The sequence below is a fragment of the Amphibalanus amphitrite genome, unplaced genomic scaffold, assembly GCF_019059575.1.
Source record: "Amphibalanus amphitrite isolate SeventyFive unplaced genomic scaffold, NRLGWU_Aamphi_draft 000014F_arrow, whole genome shotgun sequence".
NCBI classification, from domain to species: domain Eukaryota; kingdom Metazoa; phylum Arthropoda; class Thecostraca; order Balanomorpha; family Balanidae; genus Amphibalanus; species Amphibalanus amphitrite.
This window is the reverse complement of record NW_024881510.1, coordinates 436280-458462: the sequence shown is the minus strand read 5'-3', so window position 1 is coordinate 458462 and position 22183 is coordinate 436280. Positions and strand designations below refer to the sequence as shown.

The 22183-nt window shown below is 46.2% G+C and overlaps 1 protein-coding gene across 3 annotated transcripts; it reads right to left on the bottom strand.

Moving 5' to 3' along the window:
- Positions 1-2622: 2622 nt before the first annotated feature.
- On the bottom strand, positions 2623-21728 carry LOC122384099 (thymidine kinase 2, mitochondrial-like). 3 transcript variants are annotated; one of them, XM_043371133.1, is made up of 6 exons: positions 21340-21728; positions 14714-14907; positions 14160-14293; positions 12785-12903; positions 4193-4385; positions 2623-3989 (listed from the first exon to the last, which is right to left on the bottom strand). In XM_043371133.1, the coding sequence occupies exons 1-6, from the start codon at positions 21413-21415 to the stop codon at positions 3884-3886; spliced, it is 822 nt and encodes a 273-aa protein (XP_043227068.1). In that variant the 5' UTR covers positions 21416-21728; the 3' UTR covers positions 2623-3883. The 3 variants fall into 3 exon arrangements, with proteins under 3 accessions (XP_043227068.1, XP_043227050.1, XP_043227059.1); XM_043371115.1 differs by lacking the exon at positions 21340-21728 and adding an exon at positions 17009-17272; XM_043371124.1 differs by lacking the exon at positions 21340-21728 and adding an exon at positions 16757-16983.
- Between the last annotated feature and the right edge of the window lie 455 nt (positions 21729-22183).

The following is a 22183-nucleotide window of genomic DNA, read 5'->3' as shown; positions in this document are numbered from 1 at the left end:
ACCATAGCAACGAAGTGAACGTGTCATTCAGGACCTTCATAATTAAATCGAATTCCGGAATCTGGACCTCTCAAGTAAAAATCATGGTCATATTGAATTTTGCGACAAAAAAAAAAAAAAAACATACACGAAAAGAAGGTAAAACGTCATTGTAAAAAGCGAAATATCTCAGAGTAAAATTACTTAGACCAGCCAGTTTATATACAAACAGACCCGTACACCAAGGCCTAACATGAGGTATCAAGTTTTTTGAGGAAATTATCCTTAGCACTTTAGCAGTTAATACTTTTCGGAAAAAGGGCATCATTCAAGTCAGAAAGGTATACCGTACCACATGAGCCATAAGCCCGTATACTTTTCCAATTTTTTTTTTTAACAACCCTATAGCGTGTATGCAGTGGTCGGTGCTCAAAGTGCTCAAAGAACTTAAAAATTTAAATCGTGCTTAAAAAAAGGCCCTGATAAACTTAAAAAAACATCTCGTCATGAAGCCTTCGCATGAAAATGTGTAATCGTAATTCGTAACATCTATTTTGACCTTCCATTCAGTCAGCGGGACAAGTCACTTGCGGTCACGTGGAAAGGGTGAAGGGACAAACGATAGTGGCATACATTATTGTGATGTTTCGTCCACCCGGTTTGTGACAGCACTTCGGCCTCCTTTGATCTCATCTCACCAATCCCAATACCAATACCAATACCAATTTTTATTCAGGCAAATCCACTCATAGTGGCTATTCCTTGCCATCAGTCAAGTTGTGAAATGCAGTGATATAAAAAGACATTCACACTTTCCACATGCACATTAACTAAAACGGGCATAATAAAAAGGGAAAAACTAAAATAAGACAATAATGACGACGACAGCAAGTAACTAGTAGTAAAACACGCATTCCTATGTTTCCCTCGTGCTAATAACTCGCTTGAGAGCGTGATTAAAATTGGCGACTGTCATCGTGCGCATTTCCACTGGGAGGGCATTGTACAGCATCGGTGCACGGTACAAGAACCGGCGCCTCCCAGTCTCCGTCCGTACACGTGGCAGACGCAGGTCATCATCATGTCGAGTGCTCCGTTCTCGTGCCTCACGGTTTGTTTGGAGTGAGGATGAAAGCGACACTGGTGTGTGATGCATGCAAATTTTGTGGAGTAATGCGAGCGTATGAAATTTAAATAGGTCCTCCGCATCGAGCCACCCCAGTGCCGCCCTGACGTCCGCTGAACGGCTGAACTTCCTTCGACCTGATACGACACGCGCAGCAAAGTTAATCACTTTTTGAATCTTGTCTAGATTCTTTCGGCTGCCGTTGCCGTACACAGGGAGGCAGTAGCGGACGCGGGAAAGCACCAGGGCGGCTACGATGGTGGGGAGGACCTCGACCGGAAGATAGTGACGGATGTGCGACAGGCCAATGAGGATCCCGAAGCATTTGCGCGTAATTTCTTGCACATGGGCGTCCCAGGACAGGTGGCGATCAAAGACCACCCCTAGATTTTTAACTTCTAAGACGGGCTGAATTGTACGCTCGCGGAATTTGACGCCGAAAGGTGTGATGTTCCGCAGATTTTGTCTACTGCCAAAAACTATCAACTGAGTTTTGTCGGGGTTCACCTTGAGAGAATTTGCGCGGAACCAGAGGTCGAGAGAGGAAAGGGCCTGTTCCATGCGCTCAGTCAGATCTGACAGGGCTGTCCTGTTGCCGCAGACCATGACCTGGGTGTCGTCCGCGTACTGGACAACGGTCGCATCCGGCACGAACAGGCTGAGGTCGTTTGAAAAGACGGTGTATAAGAGGGGACCTAGTGCCGAACCTTGAAAAACGCCCATGTTGTTCGGAAGTGCGGTTGATGTCTGCCTGTTGCCAGAGACATCAGTGAAGCTGACGCTCTGTGTGTGGTTCTGCAGGTACGCCTCAAACCATGCAGTGTCCACACCGTGTAACTGAAGTTTTTGAAGAAGCTTAGAATGGTCTATGACATCGAAACATTTACTAAGATCAAGCAGGCAGAGGAGCGAAATTTGATTTTGATCGTTAGCCAGGAGAACGCGATCCGAAATGGTGACCAGTGCCGTTTCGGTGGAATGGCGAGTGCGGAAGCCGTGTTGGGTGTCGGAAAGGAGGTGGTTGATAGTGAGGTAGTGGTACAGCTGTCGCTGCACCACTCGCTCAACTATTTTGGATATAACTGGGATGATGGATATGGGCCTAAAGTTGACGGGATTGGAAGGATCGCCGGATTTATGGATGGGATTGACGAGGGAGTGTTTCCACTCCGCAGGGATATCACATCGAGTAAGGCACGAGTTAACCAAATGGAGCAGTATGTGGCTGATCACAGGTAGACACATTTTTATGACTCGGACACATATGCCATCGACCCCTCAGGCCGAGGTTCCGGGCATGCTTAATATGACGCTGTTAAGTGTACAGAGGTCGATGGCAGACACGGCAAAGGCGCACGCTCCCACTCGCGGCAGCCTACCGGGGATACTCGGTTCACTCCCCTGTAGTCTCACCTCGCGCGCGACTTTCGGCCCAATCCGTCGTCAAGACGAGGTCTTAACGTTAAATGTAGCAAATACGCCCTCCCACACTCCCCAGTTCACTTTGAAAAGCATACTGTAGAAAACGCATGTATTTACAATATGAGTGTCTGTGAAATCGCAGAGCACACGGGCTGAAAGCAGAAGTGGAAACACCACCGTGTGGCCCAAGCCGACAGCCCAAATGGTCGTGAGTCTGATTATGAGGTGGGTAACCGATAACAGAGAGTAATACGGAACCCAACAGGGACCAGAAGAACCTAGTCACTATCTGCTCGCACGCACGCGGAATGCTCTGTCCCCATACAAGATAAGTATTTAAAAATGGGAGATAAAGCAACATGAAAGATAGTACAATCACATGTCAAACACATAACCTTGTCGGTAATACGAAGTGAAATAATCCCTGTGAAAACCACAACAGCTGAATGTGGATCTTTAAAGATTGGAAAACCAGCTGCAGAAGGACCAAGCACGGGCCCCCAACCGAAACAGAAAATCATAAACAAAACTAAGCTCGGCAAAAGAACGGTTTCGGAGATCAGAATATAGGCATGCCGGGGAGATTGAGAACGTGGGTGTTGACGGTAACTAGGCTTCCTTGAATGAAAATGAGCACGTCGTCGCTTAGCTCAGAAAAAGGTGATAACACAGCTGAGTAAGCATCCATCTCGTGACACTGAGAAAGCCTGAGAAGCGAGAACCAACGGACAGTGGCAATACGCGTCCGCGGCTGCAGTCACGTTTTAGGTACTTATTCACTGCCAATTAAAATGATACGTCTGGCTTGCAAAATATTCAAAACGTGAGATCGACTAGTTTGGTTGACACTGGAATTGACTCTGACTGATAACCGTAATGTTTCACTTACACGTCAGACTGAGGGCTTGGAACAACTGCCACATGTGATACAGTTCACACTACGAGTATCACTTTAATGGGTCTCCCTTGGATGTCTGAAACGACTGACCTGTAAGGACGATGGCACAACAACGTCCTGGCTTAAAGATAGTTCATTGTTTGACATAAACACTTGCCAAAATATATGAGAATGTCAAGAGCTTACAGCCTTGCTGCCTTTTCTCGTTCCACTTCAGAAAGTTAAAACACAGTTGACATGACAAAGCAAAGCCCGACTAGCTACTCAAAGTTGAGACCTCTCGCCACCCAGCGTATAGCCCAGATTTGGCAATTTCACACACCACTGCCGGCCGGTGTGTCTCGGAGACAGACCCGACCGGGTCCAGCCGCTGAGAGCCGGTTCATAGCGGCCTGATCCAGCCGCTGAGGGCCGGATCACACCGACCCGATCCAGTCCCAGCCCGGCCGGGTGGTCTGTCAGACGGCCGCCGCACTGGCCGCGGCGGGCCGGTCACTCTTCACCGGGCTCTTCACCTCGGACCGGCACAGGATCTCCTGCTTCCGCACGTTAAACTCCTCCTTCCTGAAAACAAACGGACGAAATAATTGTTACAACCGCACACTCAACTCCTTGCTGAGAACAAACCAGAGATGAGCCCGCTGTAACAACTGCGTATAAACCTCCTTACTGAGAACAAATGGGTGACAAGCAGCTGAAACAACCACACGCTGAACACTTATACTTTCTAGTAATTACAGCATGCTGTTGCCCGACCCGGTACTCACAGCAGGCTGAGGTCCTGGTCGGCGTCCAGCACCAGCACCTGACAGGGCACGGGGAACTGGGCGCGCCGCACCAGCCAGTCCTCGTGCAGCTCGTGCAGCGCGCGCACGTACGACTCGGGGATGGCGCGCTCCTCGTCGCGCGAGCGGCGCCGTATCCGCTCCAGGGCTACCTCCGGGGAGGTGCGTAGATACACTGCCGGAGAGCGGGCTGCGTCAGAGGGACAGGCTCGGGGAGAACACACAGACTGGTGGGAGAACAACCAACGCCTATGGCTGGGGCATTCCAGGACGATTCAACAGCTCATGGGTGCAAATTAACACCCGACCCCCTCAGATTTTCTTCAAATTTGCTGTATAGGGTTATTCTGTGCCCAGAAGCCGAATCTGAGATTTTTAGACCTGTAGGAGCAACGGTTTTTGAGTTATAACATTGGGAAATTTTGGAAAGTTAAAAAACATCATTGTATTTAAGTAGCTATATCTAATCGAAAACTTTTTTAAACTATAAAAATTATACATATTTGAACTCGCCACATCACAAGCTTTCAGATGGTATGCAAAATTTTTCAAAAATTTGAATTTTGAATTTTCAAAAAATTGTTCAAAAATTTCTTTCAAATTTTTCAAAGTGTGGCCAGTTAAATAAAATTTATTTTTTTAGCTTTTATTAATGCTTAGGGTATTGGGAAACTATATTGTGAAAATTGGAGATAGGTATTTTTTATAAATATTTTATTTTATTTTTTTACTTTCTCCATGTAAATATACCATTTTGCTTTGATATGGTGCCGGCGGTGCTATCTCGGGAACGGATGATCGTACCGCGCCGGACGAGGCGGCAATGGAAAGATCTCAACAAGATGGATCTAGACATTGTCCGAATGTTGTTCTTAAAGGTCACGGGTCAGGTCAAGGTCAGGTCACGAAAGGTCATGATGAATAAAAAGGGATTATGTGCATGCGACACATGTTTTATGGGTTATTTTCCAATTCAAAGTCAATGGTGATGGGCATTTGACGATTCGGGACAAAATCAGGTCAGTTCAGGTCAGGTCACGGTCAGGTCAACCAATCCCTTGTTCAACGAAGGAAATACAACACACATTTTGGTGACCAGCTCGTTGAAATGTATTGGGCACACATATCACCAACAATACAGTGCACAGACAGCCACCATACAGACACACGGCAGGGGTGCTAGCAAGTCTACGCGGGCTCACTTTCGTCTTTTCGGTGCCCTACTGCGTCGCACTTTCACCAGCCGGCTGGTCCCCCTGACAACTTTGAGACTCGCAGTGTCTCGTGGTTGACCGGAATAAAGCAGTGCAGACTCTGCGTGCCTTTCACTGCCACCGCTTTGCTGAAACGCTCCTTGAGGTGTTCTGCAGCTTTTTCGACTTCGACCCTCGACACGAATACAAAGTTCACTGTAGTCTCGAATTTGTCACTTAAAAACTCAAGCATTTCGGTCGCGTTTGTGATTTGCTCCCTTGTGGGCCTGCGTAGACTCTCGAGAGCGGTCGCTCTCTTCACGGTGCCTCCCACGCCGTCACATGCGCCTTTCCCGTGCGAGGTGGCAAAAAATTGCCAGTCGCAGTCTAGCCCAAAGTCACTTTTGTGAGCGCAGATATTTGAAAAGTTGAAGCGGTTTTTGTACTGTGCTGCTGAGCCGTCTGAAAAGTATCTGATTTTAGTCAAAGACGGATTTTTTTCCTTCAGTCATGGAATCAGAGCCTTTTGGAAAGCATGGACAGCGGTCGTGTTGTGCTTTAGATTATCTGAGATAATGCAGAAGCTCTGGTGCTGTCCCTCTCCATTCTCCCTCCAGTACACCACGAACGGGTGAACGGTGCACTGTGGCGCGTCCCAGTGATGACTCTGCACCTCATCCTGTATGACGAACGTACATATAGTTCTCACTGAAGTCCCCAACGACAACGGCCTCTCCCTGAGACAACGGCGATGACCGTTCTCTTGGCGGTAGACATTTTGGATCTTTAAGCAGTCGTTTCCGGCAGGAAACGCATAAAAATGCACCAGTTCCTACCCTGTCGTCATTCACTTCACTCACTAGTCTTGCGGATACTCTCTGAACTCCTTTCAGCACTCGATTCGGATGATGACAATCAAACGGATCCTGGCAGTAATTTCTTGCTGCACGTGGTGACATTTCCAAGCACGAACGGTTCACACGCACTGTCGCATGCGGTGACTTTCGGAATACTGGAGTCCCCATCCCGCAACTGTCCCGCGCAACTGTGACCAGCGACCAACGTCACCCTATGCGTTTATGGCACCCGATGATTTTATTGTGCTGTTTTGACCGCATGGACCGGCGCGTCGTCTGTCATCGCGCCAAGGCTCATTCGAGCGAGCCGAGCTCGCAGTGACTGGTCTGTCACAGGCGCAGATGATATAGCGATAGGTTTCGGGATGGGCCAAATGGAAATTTGGAAACGGAGACAAATGTAAAAATTATTCATTTCATTTCACTCATTACTGTAGTATAGCCATATATCATACAATTTTATTAGGTAGGTATTTTAATGCCGACATAGAAACAGCAACTTTACACATTGACCTCGGCATTGGCCTAATCTGACCTGATTTGGTCCCGAATGGTCAAATGCCCATCATCATTGACTTGGAATCGGAAAATAACCCATATAACATGTGTCGCATGTCCCTAATCCCTGTTTATTCATCATGACCTTTCGTGACCTGATTTTGACCTTGACCTCACCTTGTGACTGCATATTTACTGATTCACCGCCTTTATAAATATGTTGGACGCATGCTGTGCGACTTTCACATCGCTTCATCATTATGAAAGTGCCTCAGGAGCAGCCGGGGAATGAGAACCTGGAATTTTGGTCTTTGACCTGACCTTGACCTGACCCGTGACCTTTAAGAACAACATTCGGACAATGTCTAGATGCATCTCGTTGAGATCTTTCCATTGCCGCCTCGCCCGGCGCGCTACGATCATCCGTTCCCGAGATAGCACCGTCGGCACCATATCAAAGCAAAATGGTATATTTACATGGAGAAAGTAAAAAATAAAATAAAATATTTATAAAAAATACCTATCTCCAATTTTCACAATATAGTTTCCCAATACCCTAAGCATTAATAAAAGCTAAAAAAATAAATTTTATTTAACTGGCCACACTTTGAAAAATTTGAAAGAAATTTTTGAACAATTTTTTGAAAATTTCAAATTCAAAATTTTGAAAAATTTTGCATACCATCTGAAAGCTTGTGATGTGGCGAGTTCAAATATGTATAATTTTTATAGTTTAAAAAAAGTTTTCGATTAGATATAGCTACTTAAATACAATGATGTTTTTTAACTTTCCAAAATTTCCCAATGTTATAACTCAAAAACCGTTGCTCCTACAGGTCTAAAAATCTCAGATTCGGCTTCTGGGCACAGAATAACCCTATACAGCAATTTAGAAGCAAATCTGAGGGGGTCGGGTGTTATGCACCTGTTGAATCGTCCTGGAATGCCCCGGCTAATATAATGGGTGTTTGATTCACAATCACTTAAAGATACAAATGACATGAATAAATCAGAATATGGCAAAATGCCTATATATATATATATATATATATATATATATATATATATATATATATATATATATATATATATATATATATATATATATATAAATATATATATATATATACATACATATATATATATATATATATATATATATATATATATATATATATATATATATATATATATATATATATATATATATATATAGTTAACAGACCAATGCCGATAATAAAATAGAGAACAGACTCGTTTGTGACGTTTCGATATATGTGTATGCTTATATCTTCGTCAGAATAATAAATCGGCGTATCGTTCACACTTTTCGACAATAATGGCACACAAACACGATAAAGATGGGTACAAAAACACTTAAAACACGTAGCAAAATAATCACATCTAATTTCACTTTGTCCTTTCATTTGCAGGATCCAATATTTCTATGTGCCTCCAGCAGCTGGATCCATACTATAATTCGACAGAATAAAGAGCAGACGGCGAAAGCAATGCAGAATACCCATTAACTGGGCTTGACGGTTGTACATAACTAATAATTTGCAACACCTGAAGTGGAAGAGATGCACTTGGGTTAGACCTTCCCACCTACCCTTCCTTTCGGACATTTTCTCCTTCACTTTCCCTTAGTGTTCCCAGAAGTCCCACCCACCTCATCTCTCTAAATTTCCTACGGTCCTCTGAGTTCCCCCATGTCCTTTCCAGACCGATTATTCTAAAGTCGCCCTCTTTGTGCCCCCCTCCTGAGAAGTGGCGGTTCACGGGAATCCTGCCCTCCCTCCTACACCGTATTGATGAAAGGTGGTTCTGGGTACGCGTGTATATTGTATCGCCTGTTTGTCCTACATATACCACCTTTTCACACTTGTTGCACCAGACACCATACACCAGGTTAGATGACCTACACCCTATGGTTTTGTCATAGTGTACGGGCCCTCCCACTCCTGGTATTGAGTCACCCTCATAGAACACCTGACAGATTGCACAGTCCCTCCCGCAGTCCTGCCTCCCTTGGGTTGTAAGTGCCCTCCTCGTCTTGCCATGTACCAAAAGGTCTTTTAGATTCCTTCCACGCTTATACGCCACCATCGGGTCTTTTTGAAATATGTTTTTAAGTCTGTCTGATCTGTGTAGAATGTGTCTATTACTGTGCATGATCCCCCTAATGTTTGGCAGGTAGCTACTGTATGTTACTACCAATGGGACCCTATCCTGCTCCTTCGACCGTCGTGTCTGACCCTTCCCACTAAGCAGATCTTCTCGTTTCATACGGTCTGCTCTACGGAGCTCACCTTTGACTTTATCCTTAGGGTATCCCCTCTCAACCAATCTGTCGACCAACTTGTGTTTGTGCCGCTGGTAGTCAGATTGGTTTGAGCAGATACGTTTCAGCCTGACTCCAAGGCCCATTGGTATAGCCCTTTTAACGCATGGGGGGTGGTCCGAAGTGTAGTGCAGGTACGCTCGAGCATCAGTTGGTTTGGTGAAGAGATCGGTAGATATGTGACCCGACTCACTGAGATGTACCTCCACATCAAGGAACTCGATGTGGCTGTCAGATATCCTCAGATCCACCTTGATGTTTTGGTGTATCTGGTTGGCCAAATCATGAAAGACCCGCAAGCTCTCCTCTCCATGTACCCATAGACCCCAGATATCGTCAATAAAACGATACCATTTGAGCGGCTTGAGCGCAGACCTACACAACAAATCTTTCTCCCATGCCCCCATATACGTGCACGCAAAATTTCTGCCCAATTTAGACCCAATCGCGGTACCCTCCGTTTGCCTATAATTCCTACTTTCCCCGAGCTGAAAATTATTATTGTCCAGGACTAACTCAATGACTTCCAAGACTTCCTCTGTGGGGATGTTTGCCTCTGTCCGTTCATTTAACGCCACCCGACATGCGTCTAACCCCTCCCGCCTCGGGACACTCGGGTACAATTTTGCCACGTCCATGCAGAACATCAGAGGCCGGTGCCCTCCATTACGCTCAACTGGTTGACCAATCTCCTGCAATTTGCTGAGGAAATCCCCGGTATCCCTTACGTACGAGTCCTGTGCTTCCACATGCTCCGTCAGCTGACTCTCTGCTAACCCCGCTAGTTTCTCAGTTGCCTGCCCCCTCCCACTTACAATTGTCCTCATTGGGGCCCCCTCCTTGTGAATCTTAGGGTTACCCTGTAAGATACCTGGGGTCGGACGGGGAGGGACAAGATACTTCTTCTCATTCTTACCGATATATCCTTTCTCCTCTAGTCGTGTCACTAACTTACTCACCTTCCTCGAGATCACTGAGGTCATGTCACCCTTTGTTGGTTCATACCCGTCTCCCTTATCCATCTCATCTGACAATTTATCAATGTAGTCCTCCTTGTTCATAATCACGAAGGACGACCCCTTATCAGCTGGTCTGATAATGATTGAGTCGTCCTTCATCAGAGAGAGGAGCGCCTCTTCCTCCCCTTTACTCAAGTTGAACCTTCCCGTCTTACGCAATCCCTGTATCACACCAGACGTCACCTCCTCAATATAAAGATCCAACCACTGATCTCTGCCTTTGGGAGGGGTCCATCGTGATGTCTTATACTGGCAGTCCCCATCTCTGTCCCCGCCACTATCCTTTTTATCCTGCCCGTCCCAGTATTCCTTCAACCGCATTAACCTTTCCCACTCCTTCAGCTCTGCTGTCAACTGTGCTATCGTCTGACGCTTCGTCGGTACGAAAGATAGCCCCTTACCCAATAAGGAGAGCTCCGACTCAGTGAGCCGCCTATCTGATAGGTTGATTACCTCTACCCGTGCACGGCCATCTGGATGTCTGGGTATGGTGTCTGGTTCTGGAGAATCATGCTCTATCGTCTCAGTTACCACAGGGACTGCTGGCATCCCCCTTTCCTCATCTGTTCCCCCAGCGCGCCCCCTTGAATCACCGACATCCCTCACGGATACACTACCAAGGACGGGGCTCTCATCGGGGTGATCTACCACACCAGCTGCCCTCTGTCTCCTGACACTATTCTCATCGAACCGGCCCACTACCCCCTGACCCCCTCTATGAGAGTTAGAACTGCTGGGGTTCGTAGCATGGCCTGTGCCGTAGTGTCTTCCTCGGGACTTCCTCCATGCCACTCCCTTAGTCTTGGGCTGTGTGCCACCCCTCTGGAAATTATGCCCCTTCTTGTCTGATCCCTTGGGAGTGACCCTTGCATCTACTACACCAGGCCTCTCTAATGACTCCGTTAGGTTACTGAATTTACGCTGCTTTACTTCCGCCATCCGTCTTTTCGTGGCCTGCCTGTCCCTATCTACCCACAGCTTAGCATGCTCGATGTCCTGTGCAGTCCCATTAGCGGTCACTGCTTCAGACAGAGCATCAAACTCCCCCTCCAGTGTCCTGAGGGGAGTTTGATGGGAGTGTACTGAGGGGAGTTTGATGGGAGTGTACGGGCCCTCCCACTCAATACCAGGAGTGGGAGGGCCCGTACACTATGACAAAACCATAGGGTGTAGGTCATCTAACCTGGTGTATGGTGTCTGGTGCAACAAGTGTGAAAAGGTGGTATATGTAGGACAAACAGGCGATACAATATACACGCGTACCCAGAACCACCTTTCATCAATACGGTGTAGGAGGGAGGGCAGGATTCCCGTGAACCGCCACTTCTCAGGAGGGGGGCACAAAGAGGGCGACTTTAGAATAATCGGTCTGGAAAGGACATGGGGGAACTCAGAGGACCGTAGGAAATTTAGAGAGATGAGGTGGGTGGGACTTCTGGGAACACTAAGGGAAAGTGAAGGAGAAAATGTCCGAAAGGAAGGGTAGGTGGGAAGGTCTAACCCAAGTGCATCTCTTCCACTTCAGGTGTTGCAAATTATTAGTTATGTACAACCGTCAAGCCCAGTTAATGGGTATTCTGCATTGCTTTCGCCGTCTGCTCTTTATTCTGTCGAATTATAGTATGGATCCAGCTGCTGGAGGCACATAGAAATATTGGATCCTGCAAATGAAAGGACAAAGTGAAATTAGATGTGATTATTTTGCTACGTGTTTTAAGTGTTTTTGTACCCATCTTTATCGTGTTTGTGTGCCATTATTGTCGAAAAGTGTGAACGATACGCCGATTTATTATTCTGACGAAGATATAAGCATACACATATATCGAAACGTCACAAACGAGTCTGTTCTCTCTCTCTCTCTCTCTCTCTCTCTCTCTCTCTCTCTCTCTCTCTCTCTCTCTCTCTCTCTCTCTCTCTCTCTCTCTCTCTCTCTCTCTCTCTCTCTCTCTCTCTCTCTCTCTCTCTCTCTCTCTCTCTCTCTCTCTCTCTCTCTCTCTCTCTCTCTCTCTCTCTCTCTCTCTCTCTCTCTCTCTCTCTCTCTCTCTCTCTCTCTCTCTCTCTCTCTCTCTCTCTCTCTCTCTCTCTCTCTCTCTCTCTCTCTCTCTCTCTCTCTCTCTCTCTCTCTCTCTCTCTCTCTCTCTCTCTCTCTCTCTCTCTCTCTCTCTCTCTCTCTCTCTCTCTCTCTCTCTCTCTCTCTCTCTCTCTCTCTCTCTCTCTCTCTCTCTCTCTCTCTCTCTCTCTCTCTCTCTCTCTCTCTCTCTCTCTCTCTCTCTCTCTCTCTCTCTCTCTCTCTCTCTCTCTCTCTCTCTCTCTCTCTCTCTCTCTCTCTCTCTCTCTCTCTCTCTCTCTCTCTCTCTCTCTCTCTCTCTCTCTCTCTCTCTCTCTCTCTCTCTCTCTCTCTCTCTCTCTCTCTCTCTCTCTCTCTCTCTCTCTCTCTCTCTCTCTCTCTCTCTCTCTCTCTCTCTCTCTCTCTCTCTCTCTCTCTCTCTCTCTCTCTCTCTCTCTCTCTCTCTCTCTCTCTCTCTCTCTATATATATATATATATATATATATATATATATAAATGGCATCTTCGTTATAAGCCGGAATCGTTCAGCCCCCCCCCCCCCCCCCGCCCACAGGCCCAGACCACCCCACTAGTCCACGAGTCCGGCCCGCCTCACCGATCAGGTCGGGCTGCACGTTCACGTTGGCCGTGATCCACTGGAACCATTGGTCCAGCACAGCATACTCGGCGTCAGCCATCAGACCGCCGCGGTGCAGGTTCTCGATGAAACAGTACCTGCCAGGGCATAACATTTGTAAAATTTGTAACGAGAGCTGCCGCGGTGCAGGTTCTCGATGAAACAGTACCTGCAAGAGCGTTACATTTGTAACGAGAATCGCCGCGCTGCAGGTTCTCGATAAAACAGTACCTGCCAGGGCGTAACATTTGTAACATTCGTAACGAGAACAGCCGTGGAGCATATTTTCGATAAAACAGTACCTGGGAAGTGGGATGGCGGACGGAGGGCTGCCGTCAGCGCTGGCTGACAGATCTTACGGCGGGTTACAGGTCACCGCGAGTGGCCGCAGCTGGGACTTCTTCGCATCACATATTTTAATGAGCGTAAATCGCATAAATAGGCATAATGGTGCTCCACAAGATATCAATATAATTATGCAAAGCTCTCCTTCAGACTCAACAAAGGGCCATTAGAACCCGCACTCCACACAACGAAAGCGCCATCTACGCTGATTGATCTATTCTCTATTCGACACCCGACACATGACCGGCAAAATATTTCACGTTACTCATAGGTCACAATAAAATGTTTAGCTTAAAAGTTAAAAATGTAATAAAAGACAACGCATTCAGCGTTGCACTGTGGTCCTGTATCATTTGATACTGCATACCAAGGCTCTATAGAACTGCATACTATGCCAATAAGCCAGGTTCATGCCGGTCTACCGGTGTAAAGGCCTGGCTACACTATGCGTTTTCTGCGTGCGTTTTTTGCAGGTTAGCGTTTTTTGCGTAATACCGTTCTAGAAAAAAATCATAAATGATATAACTTTTCCATTAGTTGGATACAAAAAATACTATAATTCTGATATTAACTAAAATTTAATATAAAAAACATCACAAAGCCGTAATATCGTTATTTTTTCTAGAACGATATCACGCAAAACACGCAAACCCGCAAAAAACGCAAGCAGAAAACGCATAGTGTAGCCGGCCTGGCTACTATGCGTTTTCTGCGTGCGTTTTTTTGCGGGTTTGCGTTTTTTTGCGTAATAGCGTTCTAGAAAAAAGTTATAAATAATATAGCTTTTATATTAGCTACAAAAATTCATATAACTCTTATATTAACTAAAATTTAACATAAAAAACATCACAAAATGTAATGACGTTTATTTTTCTACGCAAAACCCGCGATCCCGCAAAAAAACTCACGCAGAAAACGCATAGTGTAGCCAGGCCTCTTGGCCAGGCCTTTACTCCACCGGTGTTATACCACCGGATATCGGCGCGATACCGGACAGCGCACCACCCACCTGCCGCTGTGGATGGAGCGCTCCATCATTTTGATAGGCTTCTCGACCGGCGCCGTGTGGTTGTCCATCATGGTGAGCTGCACGTAACTCTGGAACATGCAGCTGTACCTGGCCGGGTCCGAGTACATCAGCTCCTGGGCAGGCAAATGGCAAATGTCACACGCCAAATGTCAGACGTCACACATTATGTTAGACGTCAAATACCTATCCCAGGCGGCCGGCTCGCGGTACTTAAACACTGCATTCACTTGATTATCATATTATTTAATTTGATGGGCTTACTAACTTCGGTCTTTGAATTCTCCCGTTACCCGGAATTATGTAATCGGATAGTATGGGTCCGCTACACAATAAGTTTTGTTTAGCGTAGGCTCCGGAGTCCAGCTCTGTCGATCCGTAATACTCCATTCAAACATAAAAAGTACAAACCACCACTCAGTCATCCTATGTAACAACAGGAACACCACCCTATCCTCATTCTCGTATTTCAGTCTTTGCGCATAATACTCATGCCAAACGAAACAATATGTAATAGACTTACGAGTTAGACTTACGAGCAAATTGTGTCCGCCGGCATCCCTCCATTTATTGACGGGCTCCGAGATGGTTTTGACCTCGGGAAACTGGGCGAAATGATCCAGAAGGGTGGTTTTACCACTGCCGATGTTACCCTCCACACAGATGGTGATCTTCTTTCCCGCAGACATCTTCAGGCCGCCAATCAAAGAGAAGACACGATCACGGAGGCCTGAAAACAACATTTCAGTGAACATTTCACTTACAACAAAAAGCACAGCGGATCGAAAAGTTTCGAGGATTTTTTAAATGCAAAACAGGGATGGCCGGACTCGCGGACGAATCTAATGGTTGACAGTGACACCTGAATGAGGGGGTTCCAATTAAATTCCAATGAAATTTAGATAATTTATTTTTGAAGTTAATTGTGTCAAATGCAAATTTGCAAAGTACGATTGTTACAGAGGTGGCTAAAGGATTACATTTACATTGTCAATATTCAAAGGCTGCAACTCTTAACCCGGCAGGCGGTGGGCCTCCCGGCCACCTTCCGCGCGGTGGGGGGGGGGGGGAGAGGGTATTTTTTGCCCCCCCCCGTATCTCCGAAACTACTGGACGGATCCGGAAAATTCAAACGGCGTTCGATAGCCCTGTCAAATTTGTCGAAGGAAACCGAATTTCATTGACCTCGGGGTCACCGATGACGTTACAGGTCAGGTCAAAGTAATTTTTTTTTCACCGTTCACGGGGCTTCTAGGGAAAGCGCTATAACACCGAGTAAAACGCATTTTGTCGAAAATCAGCGATAAGGCGTCAGTTGTCTAGTACATGTGTTGCTATTAGAGGTCACTGGTGATACCAGGTCAGGTCACCAAAGGTCACCAAGGGTCACCACATGAACCCAACTTTACTAAGGTTGTGCGATGCATGCTTTATGGCCAGTTTTTTATTTCCAACTCAATGGTGTTGGTTATAAGACCATCAGGTACGGTTTAGGTCACTTTCTGGTGTTCAGGTCAAGGTCAGGTCAAAAAGGTCAAATTTCAAAGTTGATATTTTGCATAAAATGGGTATTGATTCGATGCAGCTCGTCACGGGAAGTCTAATGGTGGTCTTTGTTTTGCGCTACGAGGTCCAGAATTGCTAAAAATTGAGTTTGGAAATTTGACGTCATCAATTTTGAAGTTTTTACGCTATAACTTGGCCAAAAACAGAGGTATCGATCTCAAATTTGGTATGGAGATAGAAAGCGGTAGGGATTATCACATATATTCCGGTTTTTTTTTTCGAAATTCAAAAAAACTTTTTGGATTTTTCGGCTATTATATTCAAAAAATCTATTTTTTATTTTTGGGGGTCAAAATCCAAAAAATTCAAAAAGCCGAAATAGCAGTTTTGTAGCCCTCTTGATTCCACACCTTTTATGTCGTAACATTTTTTCTGTATCTCTAAAGCTGTAGGCCTGACAGCTCTTCCCACGAAACCCTTTTTTGGGTCGAAAATGGCAGAAATGACGTCACTCTGACGTCATTAGTGGCTAACCTATCATAGTCTTTGGAAAAAATTTTGGTCACTATGTGCGCTAGCTACTCCCGGGAGGGTACTGGAAGTTTGGTGACGATCGGCGCAGCGGTTCTCGAGATATATCGAAAAAACTAAAGGGGGGGATGCAAAAAATGCCCCCCCCCCCCACCGCCTGGAAGGTTATTTATGCATTTTAAGATGCACTTCTTTTGCTTTGAAACTTGGTTGGGGAACTTTCAAAGGAGTGTCACAATGACCTGTCACGACCAATACTCCAGTGCAAGGGAAGAGAGAAGTTACGAATAGCATTGGTAGGAATCAGGATACCGCCTCGAAAAATTACCAGATTAGAGACCAAAACAACAAGGAATATGTCAAGAAATGGTGGAAACATTGCCCCCCCCCAAAAAAAACAATAAAAAACACAGATGGACCTTATTACCAACTGCTTTTGCGTTTTGGCTTGTCTTGCTCGCGCGTTTGCTCTTTCTCCCCTTTTCACTTCCATGCCTCTTGATCTGCCTGTCCAGTTCCTACAGCTAAGGCAGGAAACCTACCAGGTGAGTTGACGAGGTGAGCTGATCGATTCAAATTTCAATAACAATAGGTGAAAATCCTGCCCCAAATTAAATATTCTACAAGCACAGTCTCCTGCAAAATATGGCACCAAGAAAAGGCAAAAGGCACACACCAGTCAACACACACTTTCTCTGAGGATGAACAAAAGCTTGCATTACAAATGAGATTAGTGTACAGAAAACACCATGGCTACTAACTTCTCTCACAATAAAACGTCACGGAACGCTTACCACCGATGTGCACAGTTCCGGGGTATCCGAACAACTGCCAGCCGTTCGCGCCAATTCCTCGCGACAAGCCGCACAAGTGAATTCGAATCAGCTGGGATCGCGCGCCGGCGCGCGCGGCTGGGCTTCCCCGCGCCGTTTTCTCCCACATGCCTGTCGCGACAGGCGCCGGTAGGGCGCGCTGGCTTCGACTCAGACAGCGCTATCGGACCTTGAGCCTTGCCGCTCGGCCCGCTCGGCCGTACACGGGTCACGGAGTTCATACTTGGACGCTGCCGTAAAGTGATGACGTGGAAGCGTGAAATCCACGTCAGCCGGTCAGCCTGAACCGCAGCACTTGCACACTGATAATGAGCATGTTCTCGTCATCAAAAACTGACATAAGGTACCAGCTTAGCTCTCTGTCGATTACTTCAGCTAAACATTGCTTACGATACAATATACATTATACATGCAATTTTCCCATCCTAGAACGCACATGGGGAGGGGGGAGAGGTTGCCACCCCCGCGCCATTTCGTTCCTGCTGGAGATAAGGCTTCGCGGTAAAGACCAACAGATTCTTTGGGAAGAGACGAATCCAGTGGTACCCAATTTTACATCATTATGTCAGTCATTGACCTTCCAGGTCAGATCAAACTAAAAAAATGTTGTTTGGGGTCACGTTGAAATATCACGTGCGGTGCCCATCATACCGATGACGCTGCCGTATTGTGGTGCCAAGCCAGCCCCAGCGAACAGCTCTGACACACCATCCGACTAGGTTTTTGCTGGCTGTGGTCATTGCAGGTCACGTTAGGTCAAGGTCAATTATATGTGTTTGTATGTCTGTGTATGTTTGTGTGTGTATACCTACTGTATACTGATGTGTGCACCGATTGGTTTGTGTGTCCCTATTACATGATATCATGAACTGAGAACTGCAGAAGTTTTCGGCTGGAAACGTGGCTTGGTGGGCTTCAGATTTAGAGACAACCTCAGGTATCGATGGATTGTTGACTTGGATACTGGATGACCGTTGGCACTGGCAGTCAGCCTTCTTGCCAGTTTCCTTGTGGATTAGCCCGCCTTTAGCACCGCGCTTCGCGATGACGATTTGCGCCACCACCCGGCTGACGGAAGTCTTCCTGCCGCGACCTGGCTTGCCCTCAAGCGTCTATACGTCTCTGTCGCGTAGCAACCAGCGCCAAATCGTGCGACAGGCGCGGATACAAGGGGGGGCCATGGGGGCCATGGCCCCCCCCCCCCTTGGCCGATTTTTTTTCAAAAATAAAATAAAAAGTTAAAAAGTTAAAAAGCTGAAAAGGGGGCCTCCTGAAAATAAAGTGGCCGAAATCCGATGAGTTTTTTTTAACCTACCCACTTAGTTATTTCTTAGAAGACTAGCTGAGAAGACTTCTTTGTTAGAAGATTGGTAAAGCTTTTCATAACTTGGAGGTCTCTTATACTCACAGAGATGACCACTTTTACAGGGCCTCCTAACCTGCACAGAGGGCCTCCAAGCCTGCACAGATGTTGAGATGTTGCCTGAACAGCTAGATAAGCTCAATAGACGCAGTTTTTTTTTGGGGGGGGGGGGGCAACAAGTGGGAAGATGGGGCCTCCAACAGGTGGGATTATGGGGGGGGGGGCCTCCTGGTTTCTAATGGCCCCTCCCTTTGAGATTTTCTGGATCCGCCCCTGTCGTGCGAAGACCCATTCCCAGTGACTCGGCGACCTGGCCGTGGGTCATGCCGCCGGCAACTATGCCGATTGCCCGGCTGCGGGTCGATTTGCTCTGCGGACACCTGGTACACGCGCGCCGGGTACTGCCACGGAAAAGACTTGTTCACCCCCTGACCGGTCAAGGCCACACAAATTTGAAGGTCATGTGACTAGAATGTAACCAATATGGTTTGGGAGCCAGTACCGGCGAAATTATATTGAAACTGCGCCGTAGAAGGCAAATGAAGGCTGTGGTAGGGTGTGACATTAATTTTGGGACACCCTGTATCAGGGCCTCGAATAACGAATTTTCACTGGGTGGGCAAATGCCAAAAGTTTGTCCAAAGATCAAATTATGTATTTTTCGCTGTATTTTAGTTGCCAGGGTGTTCATAAAGAACAGGGATATTACCCACATATGATGAAGTTTTGTAGAGTATTAAGGCGGGTCACGGAAAAACAGAGTTCAATTCTGAGCCGTCAATTTAGGTACTTTCTTGAATGCTGAATACGAAACAGGCCGGGGGGCGGGGTGATAGCGGTTCACTCCCGACTGTAGCTGTAACTGACCGAGACTGACCGAGAGATTGTGAGTCTGTGTGAGATTGGCTGTCCGACGTCGGTCGGGACGGCGCAGTCGTCGACATAACCCGCGCCGGGCCAGAGGTGTTTGAACATCCCCTGCGGTTTTCTTGTGGATATCTACATAAAAAACGGCGTATTCATTGTTTTCGCACAAGTTGTGAAAATTTTAGACCTGGGTCATTCAAGGTCAAGTCACCAGGTCACTTTCAGTGACTTCACCTAAAAGTTCCAATGTCTGTCATACCTACCTACACCGAGTAGCTGATTGCTTTGAAAATTTCACCGATTGATAAGGCCAACAGTTTGTACAAAATGTAGGTATATCTCAAAACTTCGATACCGGTGATCTAAGGTCAGGTCAATTTTACCACCTCCCCATTATAAGTCCATGGGATAATTCTTCGGAATGCTTGAGACGAGGTATTAGTATCACTGATGTTAGTTGTCGGACTTTCTTCCCCGTCTTGAGTCGAGATGTTAGTTTCACAACGTTTCGGCCAGTTGCTTCTCCGGCCATCGTCAGTTGTTATATTTGGTCCTTAGAAAGACCCTGGGTGTTGGTGGCGTTGCGCCGTACGCTTCATACCTTATCGAAAGCTCCTGTGGTCAGCGGGAAATGATCTCGGGTTGCCCGGGTGATAGGCGACAGTTGTAACTACTCCACCACTCGAGGCAGACATAGCGGCCAGACAAACGAACATCTCAACTCAAGACGGGGACGAAAGTCAGACATTTAAAATCAGAAACAATGGAAGGAAATTAATATGCGTTATTTTTTGACGGACACCATTCTGAACACTTTCAAACACCTATTAACAACTATTCAACATGGGACCCACCAATGGGAATTTCCGGATGCAAAAGCATGCTATCGCATATGCTTTTGATCCTCCAATTCTGGACTAGATGCCGGCAGCGCTCGTGCGTTGCCTTGGGCCAGAATTGGAGGATCCATAGCCCAATGAAATGTGCATTATCCAGAATTGGAGGATCAAAACCATGCGATAGCATGCTTTTGCATCCGGAAATTCCCATTGGTGGGTCGCTGAAAAAAGTTCGGCTGAACATGTTTGTCAGTGAGTATGTGAGTGAGTTTGTCCAAGCTTTTTTGGACCTGGAGTCAAAATGGGTGGACCGATCGGGACGAAAGTGGGACCGTTTGATTCGTCTCCGGTGAGGTAAACTTTTGGTGCTGGCCTCGGTTCGCTCGGTGCTTCGTGGCACATGCTATTCCGCTTCAAAGTTTCGGTGACACGAATTTTTTGTCAAGGCTACAGGTCAACCCGAGGTCACGGGCAAAGCCATACTGGCGGGACACATCGGTAACACCTTGAACCAGTTTCCAGGGGGGTCACCGTCTGCGAGGGGTGCAGGTTGCACGTGCTGGGGTCGAAAAACCGTTTTGACGTGAGGTCCTCTGGCTCAAAGAAATTTTAAGCTATCAACCTCAAAATCGGTTCAATGGTAGTCCCAGGCAAGGCCTCCAAAATAATGCACATTTCATTGGGCTATGGATCCTCCAATTCTGGCCCAAGGCAACGCACGAGCGCTGCCGGCATCTAGTTTTGGATATATATTTGGATATATATTTCCAATTACAATATGAATTAATGATATTTACCTACCTCCTACTGGAGCAAATTCAAGGTGAATTGATGCCAGACAACATCCAAAACAAGAATCATCAACGATTGGAACGCCCTGCCAACAGACGTCGTCGCTGCTGAGTCGCTGTCGTCTTTCAAGGCGCGGCTGGACTGGCACTGGTCGAGCGTGATGTTCGACATCCCTACCCTGTACTAAGGACCATAGCCTCTCCGATTATGCCTTTCACTCGATACGAGCGGGACCCATAGGCCGAGTGGCCTGGCCTTATAACCCGATGACCAACTAAGGTAAGGTAAGGCTAGGTAAGGTAAGAACAAGAAGTCTGATGAATGCATATGACCACAAAGCCTCACAAATGAAAAATACATACAATTTTTGCAATCTTGTCACACTTAAGCCTAGTTCAAAACCGTTACGTAATAATAATCAACGTACTCACCATTAGAAGACCGAGATGCCAAAGAGTAGTGTATAATCCGTCTCCAATAACCTGATCTGCAGCCCCGGAAGCCCATATATGCATACAACACTAGCTGAACCAATCCAACTCTCAAATTAACAAATACCAGTTTTAATTATTTTCATTGTGCCATAAAATTGAAATCAATTGATGTGTGTTGTGCATTGACGGCACTCACGAGAAACACATATGCTAAGCGCAAGTGATGATAAACAAGAGTTTTCCGCGTAATCAACCTTCACCAATGATAACTCGTTGATTGGGTGTATGAAGTGATTTTTCAAAAGAAACACGCCATTTTAGCTGAGATCTTTCTGAAAACAAAGGAACACTTTTATTTAATTTTAATCCAATAGGATACATAAATTTATTTGAAAGAAAAAACCAAAAACAAAACAATTACGAACTTAGCCAGTGACGTAATTTATTTTGTAAAAAATCTTCTTCATTAAATTACTGCTTTCCTTGGAAGTGGCGCTCATGCGACAGTTCCAGGCGCAGCAGACAACGAAGTTTCTTGTGGCAAGCTCCATGGCGATAGATAACTTCAACAGATGATTTAATCATTTTTAAACTCACTTGAGACTGTTCGCCAAGATTTAAGATGATGAATTTTCAAGCTCCTCAGCCTGGCTCTCGTCTACATCACGGATAACCGAATGACTCAATTTTTACCAAGGATAAACTCACTTGTTTGATCTTTTTCGATGAGTAAATGTCCTGCTAGATCACCAATCTTAACTTTGCTGATTAAATAGCCAATGAAAAAATTGTTGATTGCATTTTTAGCACATGATAAACAGCCGATCTTTGGTTACTGTTT